General features: G+C 36.7%; 1 protein-coding gene across 8 annotated transcripts in view; it reads right to left on the bottom strand.

Moving 5' to 3' along the window:
- The window catches only part of EMCN (endomucin), a 134,356-nt gene extending 127,843 nt beyond the window's left edge, over window positions 1–6,513 (bottom strand). For all 8 annotated transcript variants that reach the window (XM_086406757.1, XM_086406755.1, XM_086406752.1 and 5 more), the window contains exon 1: window positions 6,403–6,513. In XM_086406757.1, the coding sequence (XP_086262883.1) occupies window positions 6,403–6,472 (70 nt within the window). In that variant the 5' untranslated portion in view covers window positions 6,473–6,513. The remainder of the gene's footprint in view (window positions 1–6,402) is intronic.
- Between the last annotated feature and the right edge of the window lie 7,036 nt (window positions 6,514–13,549).

The following is a 13,549-nucleotide window of genomic DNA, read 5'->3' on the forward strand; positions in this document are numbered from 1 at the left end:
TTAGAAAAGGACCTGCTTGGAATATTGTTTAACTTATTCAACAAAAGCTTTTTAGATTTTTTTTTTCTTGAAGTGAAGAGGAGGAAAGGTAGTGAATATCAATTACAGTATCAGAGAAATTCTGGTATAATTTGTATACATTATCATCCAAACCAAAATGTTCCCATCAAAAAATTATAAATCCTGGCTTCCTCAAAAAGCAGAGCCAAACAAGGGTTTGTGTACAGTTTGTAGAGGAAAGTAATCTCAGGAAGAGTAGAGAACTAAAACGGTGAAACTGGAGCAGCCATAGAAAAGGAAAGCGTTCACTGGTCCCATTCTTCTTTTTGGCAAAGGCTAGAGTGCAAAGGCTCTTATACGTCTAGCTCAGATACACAACCGTGCCAGGCAGGGCTCTGTAAGTGAAGCATGCCTTAGGATCAGAACAACAGCAGACAGGAAAGCAAGAGATACTCATTCATGTGAGACAAAATACTGTCAAGCTACACCTGACAGGTTGCCATAGCAATGGTTAGACTAAACACATCCAGAGAGGATGTTGGTGGCTGCTTCTATTTAGAGACTCGTTATGATTATCCCTACTGATATGTCATGCCACAAGACACAAAATCTCTATTGATGTTTAGAAAACTACTTTTTTATGATTGCTGAAATTGTGGAATCATATAGCGGCCTCTATAAATGTAACTGACATCACTAATGTTTCCTATGCTACTGCTGATGTGCAACAGTAGCAAAAAGATCTTATTTGACAACTAAAAGAATTTCTTTAAACACTCCACAGGCATTATTATCCTAACCTGATAGAGCTATAGTGACCCACAGGAATTCGGTAACAGGAAAGGAGACATTCATTACACAGGAATTGAATGGAATGTCGCTTAGAGTAAATTCCTGCTTTGACATTCAGTGTTTAGAAAAGCATATCTCAAATTGTTCTCAAAGGTGAAGAGGAAGTTGGAAAGTAATGACCAAGACAAAAAGAATATAAAGAACTTGGATTAGACAATTACTCGCAAATTGAAGTATTTCCCTGAAGCTTGAAATACAGCTTCATCAATGAAAAGGAAAGGGTGGGCAATTATCCAGTAAATTAGAAGCTCTCTGAAACCTTCAGATGCTTATCTTTTTTTCCCTCAATATATAAATAATTATGATCAGCAAGATAAAACTGCCAGACAATTTGCTGACAACAACTGTTATGAATCTCTTGAAAATAAAAATTCTAGAATGACCACTTCTATTTTTAGACAGAGATCATTGATGGAAAAAAAAAAAAAGTGGAGTAAAGAAAAAATGCAAAATAAATGGCTTGGAAACTGAATACTTTTCCCATTGAATTTGTTTCCACATTGGTTCACTCTTTTTACAATAGGTCACCCATCTCAGGTAAGTTCTATTGGTAAGTGTCTAAGAAGCACTAATAAGTAAGATAATCTGGTCTTAATCTGTAAGATAATCTGAGAAGTAACTCAAATGTTACCTAAAATAACATATGAATTAATGATATATGATATTTATTTGATTTTTTTCCAAATTCTCTTTTGTGAACTTTGCTTTAAGAAAAAAAGCCATTTTGTATTTTTGAGACGTGAGGAGCAAGGTTTCTCCTAGAATATTTATAACTCTAAGAAAATATTACATAAAATATTTGACATCCAAAAAAGAGACGAAGCATTCAGTTGGCCAAAAATTCATTTGGGTTTTTCTATAATGTCTTACAGAAAAATCCAAATGAAGTTTTTGGCCTACCCAACAGAATCAGCTCTATTTTATTCTTTCTCCCAATGATTATGGTCAGAGTAGCTTATCCTTCCAGATTTGCTGTAAATTACTATCAGCTGGTACTAGGTCATCTACCTATCCCTATCATCTCCTCCGCTACAGTCTGGAAATGACTTACTTTGATAAGAAGCCCCTTTCCTTATATTTGGTGCTCACTTACATAGCCAGGAATCAAAATAATCCACTTGTTTTCATGTTATGTTCTGTGATTCATACCTGTCCATAACCTTTTCACAAGGATAAGATGTGTGGTTAGTTGCTCAGTCATGTCTGACTATATGACCCCATAGACTGTAGCCCACCAATATCCTCTGTCCCTGGGGATTCTCCAGGCAAGAATACTGGAATGGGTTGCTATGCCCTCCTCCAAGGGAATGTTCCCTACCCAGGGATCAAACCTAGGTCTCCTGCATTGCAGGCAGATTCTTTACCATCTGAGCCACTGGGAAGCCCTTTCACAAAACAAGGTCGTAAACAAGTGATTATCGGATGAAGACATTAAAAATGAAAAAACAAAAGAGTAATATGTCATGCATTTAGGTATTCATTCAGCTTATTATATCCTTATGTTTAGAATTGTTACTACACAAGTTATAATAAATATGACCTTTACTTTCAAGGTGCTTGTAGTCTGGTAGAGGAGATATGCACACAAATGACTATGAAAATAAGTGCCACAAGTCAGTTATAAATATCAGCATTCAGAAGAGAAGTAAATTGCTTCTCTATGTTGCTAATCTTCCACTGCGCAGGACAAGACTGAAAACTCTTGGGAAACAAGTATAAAGAACACTCATTTCTTACCATCACCTCCAGGCACAGGTGGGCAACTACCCACCAGATAAATTTAATCTATCTTTGGCCACCTCTATTTGAGTATTTTATTAGGATTTCAAACTCACCATGCCCAAAATCAAATTCACCTAAATCATTTCCTCCTATCTTTCCCCAACCCTGGTGCCAATCTATTTCCCCATTTCTGTTATTCAAATAACTTTCTCTTTACGTCTCAGTTATTTTCTCTCATAATCAGTCAATAATGTCAAATCACAAACTGTCTACCTCCTTAAAGCTCTTCATTGACCCTTCTTTTCATTTTATTGATTTTAATACCATTTGCACCATTTTCTTTAGTTTTTATTTATCCTGACTATAATAGTCTAATCTTTATCCTGCTGACAGATTAATCTTCTCAACTGATAGCCCCAAATATATAATTCTCATGTTCAAACACATTTAGAGTCTTTAAAATAGTTAACTATCTGAGTCAATGTTTCTAACCTCGGCATTCAACATATTCTGAGACTATATTTCCAGCACTTAACCTCTGTCCAACCTGTCACCTCCTTATATTTCTAGACAAGAACATAGTGCTTTAAAGTTCTGACTCAGAAATTTCATCCATCCAGGATCTCCAGTTTTTCAAGTTTTGTGTGAAGCCTTTGTTGATATTCCTACACTCTAAACTAAGCTAGTTGTGAATTCTCCATAAACATTATTTACTACTTAAGACTTCTAATATAATCAAACTTATAAATTGGGATTAGAGTTAGGGTTGCAGGATGAGCCAACTATGTGACTCATCCTTCTCTTCCCCCCTTCTAGGGCAAGAGTTGAGTCTTATTGATCTCTATAAGCCCCAGCATCTAGCATAGGATCTGTCTTATAGTGCATTCAATCTGTTTTTTCTCTGTGAAATAGAATGTTCAACCCCTAACAAATAAATTTCAACAAGCAGTTAAATTCATCTTTAGATACCAATAATGTGATGTTTACCCTGCTTGCAAAAGCCTTGAACATTTTAATCTTTCCTAAGTTAATGCAAAGTTCAAAGAGGCAAATGACACTTGAAAAATAAATTACTTCCAGGGCCTCCTTTTTCTTGGACTCCTTCTTCATTTAATTTTTCTCATTCCTGACAGTCAAAAACTCATCGATCTAGACTTAAAAGCCAGAGGAGCTTAAAAGCCACTGTAGGGGTCTGTTCAGTTTTAAATACAATTTAGAAAATCTTGAAAAAGAATGACAGTTCCTTTTCAGGAAGCTCCCATACATATTTCAATAGACAGCTCTCCAAATTAGAGATTGTAAAATATTATACCACCAACGAAGTAATAGAAAAAGTCACTCACTGCCATGCAGAAAGATTTCCTTGATTTTTACAAAGAGTACAAAAGACTATATTTATTTAAATCTGAGACTGACAAAAAAATTAGAAAGAAAAAGAAAAATAGTCAATTTCTCTGAAAGATCATTATTTAGGAATAAATTACCATGCCAAAAAAAAAGCATGGACCTTCTTGACAACTTGTGAATTTAAGGCAGATGAAATGCCTCCCTCTGTACCCCTATAATCAACCCTGCTGATGAAATATGTTAAGTATTCTAAGCTTGGGGAACATATAAAGCTTTGAAATCAATGTGTTTCCGGTACAGGGGATTAGGAAAAGAACTTAATAAATCAGCTTAGGAAATGCTTCATTTCCTGTACCATATCTGGGAAGGAAAACATAAAACAGGCAGAACCAGGTGCAGCAAAATCATATACGTGGATGGGAAAATCTCTTCCAGTTCCTTCTGGACCGCACTCAGCTGGTCAGTTTATGCTCTCTGGAGCTAGTGCTTCTTTTTCTAGGATAAATGGGGTAGATTTTACAGACATTTGCCTTAAATTAACAAAGACTCATTGACAGAGGCTGAAGCAGATAGTCATTATGTAACTGTTGTCTCTGCTCAAATGAAAAATTATTTCACTTGGGTTAAAAGTTCCTTAGAAAGAAGATACTACTAACAGAGAGGTTGGTATCATTGCCAGTGAGCTAACAGACCTTGGTATTTTCTTAACATGACCATAACAGAAAAAAAAAAAAAACAAAAACCTGCCAGGTCATCTCTGGGTTATCTTTCACATTTCCATCTTCCTTACAATCAGGTTTTGCAGCCTGCTTCTATGGATTCTATTCCAATTTGCGTTCAAAAATACATGTAATCCAGAGTTTAACAATGCAAGGGACGTAGTGTACTTATTGATGTTTGCAGACCTGGGATGGTAAGAAGCTGAACTCAGACGTTCAGAATTTACATTGACCTGACATGTGTTTATAAGCAGTGTTTCTCATAGCACCGATTCTGATCAATCTCTCATATGCAAACTGCAGAGTTACTTATAAGCTAGTGCACTGATTTCTGTGTCACCTCATGAATAATTTTTGTTCTGAAAAAAATCAGAACTTTGTAAATCATCTAAGCTAACTTTTGGTCTTAATACCCATTGCAACTTAAATCTGGAAGCTCCCAGATGGGCTGTAATCAATTGTATGTGACTTTGTAGTGTTTGGGTATTTGTCCTAAATGTATACACATATTTTGAGAAATTAAAGATAAATATTGTTCAAGAAGGAGTCTATTTATTTTTTCTTACATAATCACTGCAAATTGGAATTTTGTAATCAGTGGACTTTTGAAAAGAGCACATGCAAAATAAAATTAAGGGCTGTGCTGGTAGCTCAGATGGTAAAGAGTCCACCTGCAATGTGGGAGACCTGGGTTCGATCCCTGGGTTAGGAAGATCCCCTAGAGAAGGGCATGGAAAAATAAAATTAGAATTGAGGTTTTTTTTTTTCCAGGGCTCCTCAGAGTCAGAATTAATGTGTCTCAACTGTGTTCTTTTATGATAGCATTTTGTATTTTGGTTTTTGCACTTATTAAATCTGTCTTGTGTTAGAATTACATGTTTATTTCTCCCAGTTGTGTATTTACCACTGTGGGCAAGGACAATGTCTTACTCATTTTTGCATACCTTTTACTGCCGAGTACATGGTGGGAGCCTAATAAATATTGATTAAATTTAATTACTTACAGTAAATCTCTCTGGAAGGGTTAAAAGTCAAATGTAATCCTTTCTTGCAACTGGTTATTAATATAGTCAGGGCTTATATAGGTGCATATATATATATCCTTTATCTAAGTTTCAGATTCTGCAGTCAATCAGTAGGGTTTTAATGTCTATAAATTCCCTGAAATGTTATGCAAAATATTGTACATACATGTGTAGATATGTGCTATACACTTTAATCAAGTGACTCTCCTCCTTTCTCACCCTCCCCTCTCAAGATATTAAGATTCACTTCCCCAGGGAGTTTTATCCAACCTCTCAATTTATCAGAGCCAGAAAACAGTTAGGACAAATAATTGGCCAGCAACTGCAACACAACATTTCTGATTATTACAGCCTTTCTCCATACATGATAACCTTCTTATATCTAGACTTACATCTGAAAAAAGTACATTTTTGAGAAATAGCCCATTTTTAACCAGCATATGATCCTCAGATTGTGACTTTCCAAAAAGGCTACTGTACATACTCAGCACCTTTAGGATGCCATGGAACACACTGGAAGGCCGCTGCTGCAGCAAACGTTTTCCTTCAGTGAAAACAAGCATCCTCTCTGTGGAGCCTTTTCCGTGCACTCTCCAGCCACACACACACACTCAACTCAGCAAATGCACTGCTGCATCTGCATTTCAGGGCAAACTCCCTGAAGGTAAACTGAGGCTCAGAGTGTCTGACCGGTGGTTTCTAATCCACACCATCAGAAAAACAAGAGAAAACGGTACCTGCGATTTGATCATTGCTAGAAATACTGGACAGAAGAAGACAAAAGATGGTGCCTTGAAGCAGCTTCATAGTGCCCGAGGATGGTCACAGCGGCTCCTCTCTCCAGAGTCAGGCAGGGACAACACCCTCCCAGCCTGGCAGGGCCTCAGCAAATGGAAAAGGTGTGCTGGATGTGAACAGCCACTGCCCATTCCTACTTATTTCGGAGGCTCTGATAAAGAACGGGAGGAAATGCACACACTCCCTTTGGGAGTTCAACAGAGAGGAGATTTATTGTTTCAGTCCCTTACAGGAACTCTTTTTTTTTTTTCCTCTTCCTTTGGCAGCCACTTGTGTTTTTGTTACTACATTATTTTGTTCTTCTTCAACAAAAAGGTCAGGATGGGTTTTGAACAGAAAGAGATCTTTCTTGAGAATAGATCATACAGGCTTTCTAACTTTTGTTTTGAAAGTGTGTTTTGGAGTGATTATAAAGGGGTGACTCGGTTTGGATAAAGAGGCTTTAACTGCCCGAGGGTTAAATTTTAAAGCAGAATTCACAAGGAATCGACTTCTCTTTTTCCAACTTGAAAGCCAAATTAGTAAAGGCCACCTTCTGGAAAGAAAGAAAGTGAAGCCGCTCTGTTATGTCTGACTCTTTGTGACCCTGTGGACTGTAGCCCACCAGGCTCCTCCATCCATGGGATTCTCCAGGCAAGAATACTGGAGTGGGTTGCCATTTCCTTCTCGAAGGGATCTTTCCAACTCAGGGATCGAACCCAGGTCTCCCGCATTACAGGCAGACGCTTTAACCTCTGAGCCACCAGGGAAGCCCATCTTTTGGAGATAAGTGGAAAACTTTATGAAAGTAGATCATGCTCTGAGTAAGGGAAAAGACCTCTTATTTAATGGCCAAGGAAGTTTTTCAGGATATTTCTCATAGAATTAAGTAAAATCATGTGAATGGCCACTGGTCATTCCTAGTCTTATTGTTGGAATCTGATGAAGGAAAAGGAAAAATTACTTATAATACTCCACAGATACTCTTCTCCAGGAAATGTGATTGAAAAGGCACTGCTGGGGTGGGTAGAATGCTCTTGTAACAAATCAGTGAGGTTGAGAGAGATGGAGTCCTTGGACCAGAATACCAATCAGGCAAGATCTTCAGTGTATCAGGGATCTCTTTGATGTTAGCAGCAATTGATTAAAACATGTAATGCAGCCACAGTCCTGGCTAAAATCCCTGTGTGTGCCAAGTAATTCTACACTTCTCCCCAGTCACAGGCTGCATATCTAATCTCAGCCAATCATCCTTTTATATACCTTCAGGCATGAAGCCCTGTGGACAAAAGAGTGTCAATGGATCAATACTAATTCATCTGCTCCACCAAGAAAACTATTCCCAAATTACAACTCTACCTGTTCGTAAGGAGAACACACATTTCACGGCTGCACGGTGCTGGGCAGGACTCATGACAAGAGTGGTTAGAACAAGTCACTGATCAAATCATCGTAAAACACTAGTTTGTTTTATCCTAAGTTACACCAAGTCCCAGAAGAGCCTCCAAGTGTCTATTTTGTGTATAAAACTTAATTTTACTCTCCCTTCTAAGTAATTTTCTAAAACAGACTGCCTTTGGAGTTGTTACTCAATTTAGCATATCCTGGACAGTATAAAGATAGCAATGTATGTGAATAGATGTTACATGCATTTTCCAGAAATAAATTGGGGTGTGGCCAAGAACTCACAGTGGAGACTTCACATTACCTCACGTCCTGCTCCTTGTTCTGTTTTAACTCTGGCATTTTTAGCGCTCATGGTCACTTCTTTTTTTTTTTTTTTTTCATGGTCACTTCTGATGTTGGTTAAAATCACTGTTGCAGGGATGCAACAAAATTTTTATTTCTTTGATTTTGATGCCTGATTGCAAGGCATTTCCGTGAAAAAAATTAGATGCCTATTAGAAGAAAGCTTGATAATAGAAAATTAGGTATATTTAAAAGATAAGTCCTGTAGCTGAGAAAAATAAAGACAAAACCCGAGAAATACTTTCTTAAATGGCTTGGCAAAAAAAAATGGAAAACTAGGAGTAATATGGTGAGTCAGTTTCATCTTAATTGATGAGAAGGTACTTTTAAGGTAAAACAATTTGTTGAAACAGTGGTGATTGCAACAAGTTACAGAGATCAACGGCATAAAACAGAAAGCACAAACACAATCTATATACAGCTATCTACGTATATACATAGACACAGATACATTGCCCATATGTGTGTGTGTGCGTCGAGAGTAGATATAGGCTAATTTAACATATAGTAAACGTGATGAGTAGAATGGATTATTTCATTAGCAATTTTTTACAAGTTACAAGTGATCAATTCAAAGAAATACAGGAAGACAACAGAATGGGAAAGACTCAAGATTTCTTAAAGAAAATTAGAGATATCAAGGGAACATTTCATGCAAAAGTGGGCACAATAAAGGACAGAAATGGTACGGATCTGAGAAGAAGAAGATATTAAGAAGAGGTGGCAAGAATACACAGAAAAACTATGCAAAAAAGATCTTCATGACCCAGATAACCATGATGGTGTGATCACTCACCTAGAACCAGACATCCTGGAATGTGAAGTCAAGTGGGCCTTAGAAAGCATCACTACGAACAAAGCTAGTGGAGGTGATGGAATTCCAGTTGAGCTATTTCAAATCCTAAAAGATGATGCTGTGAAAGTGCTGCACTCAACATGCCAGCAAATTTGGAAAACTCAGCAGTGGCCACAGGAGTGGAAAAGGTCAGTTTTTACTCTAATCCCAAAGACAGGCAATGCCAAAGAATGTTCATACTACCACACAATTACACTTATCTCACACGCAAGCAAAGTAATACTCAAAATTCTCCATGCCAGGCTTCAACAGTACATGAACTTCCAGATGTTCAAGCTGGATTTAGAAAGGGCAAAGGAACCAGAAATCAAATTGCAAACATTCATTGGGTCATAGAAAAAGCAAGAGAATTCGAAAAACATCCACTTCTGCTTTATTGACTATGCCAAAGCCTTTGATTGTGTGGATCACAACAACCTGTGCAAAATTCTTAGAGCTGGGAATACCAGACCACCTTACCTACTTCCTGAGAAATCTGTATGCAGGTCAAAAAGCAACTGTTAGATCCAGACATGGAACAATGGACTGGTTCAAATTGGGAAAGGGGTATGTCAAGACCGTATATTGTCACCCTGTTTATTTAACTTCTATGTAGACTACCTCATGTGAAATGCTGGACTGGATGAAACACAAGCTAGAATCAAGATTGGCAGAAGTATCTTCTGCCTCAGATACACAGATGACACCACCCTTATGGCAGAAAGTGAAGAAGAACTAAAGAGCCTCTTGATGAAAGTGAAAGAGGAGAGTGAAGAAGCTGGCTTAAAACTCCACATTCAAAAAATGAAGATCATGGCATCCGGTCCCATCACTTCATGGCAAATAGATGGGGAAACAGTAGAAACAGTAACAGACTTTATTATTTTGGCCTCCAAAAATCACTGCAGATGGTGACTGCAGCCATGAAATTAAAAGATGCTTGCTTCTTGGAAGAAAAGCTATGACCAACATAGACAGCATATTAAAAAGCAGAGACATTACTTTGCCACCAAAAGTCCATCTAGTCAAAGCTATGGTTTTTCCAGCAGTCATGTATGGATGTGAGCGTTGGACCATAAAGAAAGCTGAGTGTCAAGGAATTGGTGCTTTTGAACTGTGGTGTTGGAGAAGACTCTTGAGAGTTCCTTGGACTGCAAGGAGATCCAACCAGTCAATCTTAAAGGAAATCAGTCCTGAATAGTCAGTGGAAGGACTGATACTGAAGCTGAAACTCCAATACTTCAGCCACCTGATGTGAAGAACTGACTCCTTAGAAAAAACCCTGATGCTGGTAAAGATTGAAGGAAGGAGGAAAAGAGGATGACAGATGATGAGATGGTTGGATGGCATCACTGACTAGATGTACGTGAGTTTGAGCAAGCTCTGGGAATCGGTGATGGACAGGGAAGTCTGGCGTGCTGCAGTCCATGGAGTCTCAAAGAGTCTGACATGACTAAGTGACTGAACAAGTTATAACCATCTTAAAAAATCAAAGTTATCTATCTACTTCAAATACCAAAATACTATCTTATATGTTAAAATTTAAATGTAAAAATCAAAATTATAACATTCTGAAAGAGAAATAGGTGTATGTAACTAGAGTAGAGAGGCTATTTTATGCATAAAACCAAAAGAAGTGTTCTTAAAAGAAAGTTTTGATTTGTTTTCTTATATAGAAAGTAAAATATTTTTGGTTCAACACACAATAAGATGAAAAAGCAAATTCTAATGCCTGTAAAAAATAATACATAATAAATATTTTAATTCTTCATATGTAAAGACCTCTTGCTAATAAATAATAAAACAATGACTCTGCACCTTAAACACAGACAAAATAACATCATCATGGAAGAAACAGAAGGCCAACAAATGCAAAAGCGTATTTATCTCAGTAGAAATCACAAAGAATGGATGTTCAAGAATATAACAATGTTCAAGATATAACATTTTTTATTTTTTGCCTTCCCAATATAATTAGGTATATTTTCTGACAGGTCCCAGTTTAAAAGAATTTAAGGAAAGTTACTGTCTTATTCTTAGTATATGATTTTTCAGGTGGTTGTTACCTGACAACATACATCAAAGTTCTTGATACACCAAAACAACATACACCTATATTAAAGAACCATACTCTTTGAACTTGCAATGATATGTTTAGGAATTTAATCTAAAAATGAAGATGCTCATTAAAGTTTATGTTATTATAAACATTTGTCAACATTAATTATTATGGAATAAGATAGAATATTTTGCCACAAAATACCAAAGAAATTGTTATGGATATGGAAACACATTCATGATATTTTGTTGCATGTTCCTGTGCATTTACATGTACATATGCGTATATACCTACACATGAATGTATATATATATATATATATATAATAGAAAATATTAATAGTGCTTATCTCCTGGTAGTGAGCTGCAGATGGTTTTTATCTCATAATTGTTTATTTTTCTTTAAAAGTTTCTCAGAGCAAAACATTATTTCTATCTTTAAACAAAACAAAGTTTTTGTATGATCTGATACTTTTTGTTTAATTTAATATTTTGACAGAATATTAATAAAACATTTTGTATTCTAACCTACTTGAATGCTTTAATTATTTGAAAGCTAGATAATTACTTAATAATCTATGGCTTAAGAGTGCTTTAATAAAAGAAAACCTGGGAAGAGACCTAAACCACCTTAACCTGAGAGATGAAAAGATGCTTTTTCTTTTTTTTCCACAATTTGTCCTCTGTATTCCTTGCTGAATCAGAAAGATAAGCTGTTGTGGGGTCACACAAAAGCAATCTCAGAACTCTTTACAAGTACTTCTTAAAGTCAGCCATTGACTTCTTTGACACTGAATAAGTTGTATAATGAAGACTCCAACACTGATGAGTGTATGTTAACTTGTGTGGTACTGAAAAGATTTATTCAGCCGTCATCATGATTGAACCCTCAAATTAAACTTCCTTTCCATACTTGATTCTTCCTCTCTGCCAGCTTGTCACTGAATAAAATAACCTAAAGAAGTAGGAAGACCAAAAAGTGATCATGAACTGGCAAAGAGCATGAGATCTTGTGTTCAAATCCCGCCTCCTTCCTTTAGTCCTCGGTGGCTCTACTGAGTTACTCAGCCTCATTAAATCATATTCCAGGGTCTTCTAAAATTGTATATTAAAGCAAACAAACCTTAAACTTGTAATTTAGGCTGAAATAAATTGTTTTAGATCAATGGTATATTTTCATGTTGTTAAGATTTTTAAATAAGCTGTATTATTCCAAAGTGATAACCACTTTGCAAAAAAGTATTCAGATGATGAGAGTTCCAAAATATTGTCAAGAGCAGATTAAACAGAGTCTCAATTCTTTTTCTCAGAATTTTATTTCATGTTGCACTTTTCAGATTTTTAAAAATATCAGGTCTGTTCTCTGGTATAGATAGAACCTAACAAATTATTTTTGTTACTTCCCTATCTGAAATCCCTGGTGGCTCAGATGGTAAAGAATCTGCTTGCAATGCAGAAGACCTGGGTTCAATCCCTGGGTTGGGAAGATCCCCTAGAGAAGGGAATGGCAACCTACTCCAGTATTCTTGCCTGGAGAATTCCATGGACAGAGGAGCCTGGTGGGCTACAGTCCATGAGATCAAAAATTGTTGGAAACAACTGCGTGGCTAACACTTTCAACACTATCTAAGATGGTAATTGGAGTATCTCCTGAGAAAAGAGTATTGAGAAAAGTATTTAGAAATACTAAATTTAATACTAAATTCTAAAAAGTATTTAGAAAAGTATTGAGAAAAGAGCTGAAGATAAACAGACTCATGTACTAAAGATATTAAGTCCCTCTCCTGCAAAGCCAAAATGGATATGAGGATCAATAGTGGGTCCTGGAAAAGGGAATGGCAACTCACTCTAGTGTGCTTGCCTTGAGAATTCTATGGACAGAGGAGCCTGGAGGGCTACAGCACATGGGTTCACAAAGAGTCAGACATGACTGAATGACTAACACATTATACAACAATGCCAGTAAAATATCTTCCTCACTTCCTGTATTTCTAGTAATCAACTCCTAGTGTCTCAAGGCTGATGCTATATTATTGCTCCTCAAATGAAAAAGGAGACATGGCAAGCTGATTTTTAAAGCTTGCAAAGAACATATTTTTTACATTCTACAATTGTTGTTTACGGTTGTTCAGTCATATTGGACTCTTTGTTACTCCATGGACTGCAGCACACCAGGCTTCCTTGTCTTTCACTATCTCCCAGAGTTTGCTCAAACTCATCTCTATTGAGTTGGTGATGCCATCCAACCATCTCTCCCTCTGTTATCTCCTTCTCCTGCGTTCAATCTTTCCCAGCATCAGGGTCTTTTCTGATTAGTGGGTTCTTCATATCAGGTGGCCAAAGTATTGGAACTTCAGCTTCATCATCAGTCCTTCCAATGACTATTCAATGGTTCATTACAATTTTACACTTCAACATATAAAGACAGTTCTTTCACTTCACACCAACTTGATAGGGTTCAATCT

This window comes from Bos grunniens, chromosome 6 (genome assembly GCF_055505025.1).
Source record: "Bos grunniens cultivar Pamir isolate PY7600 chromosome 6, Bosgru_T2T1.0, whole genome shotgun sequence".
Classification (NCBI taxonomy): Eukaryota; Metazoa; Chordata; class Mammalia; order Artiodactyla; family Bovidae; genus Bos; species Bos grunniens.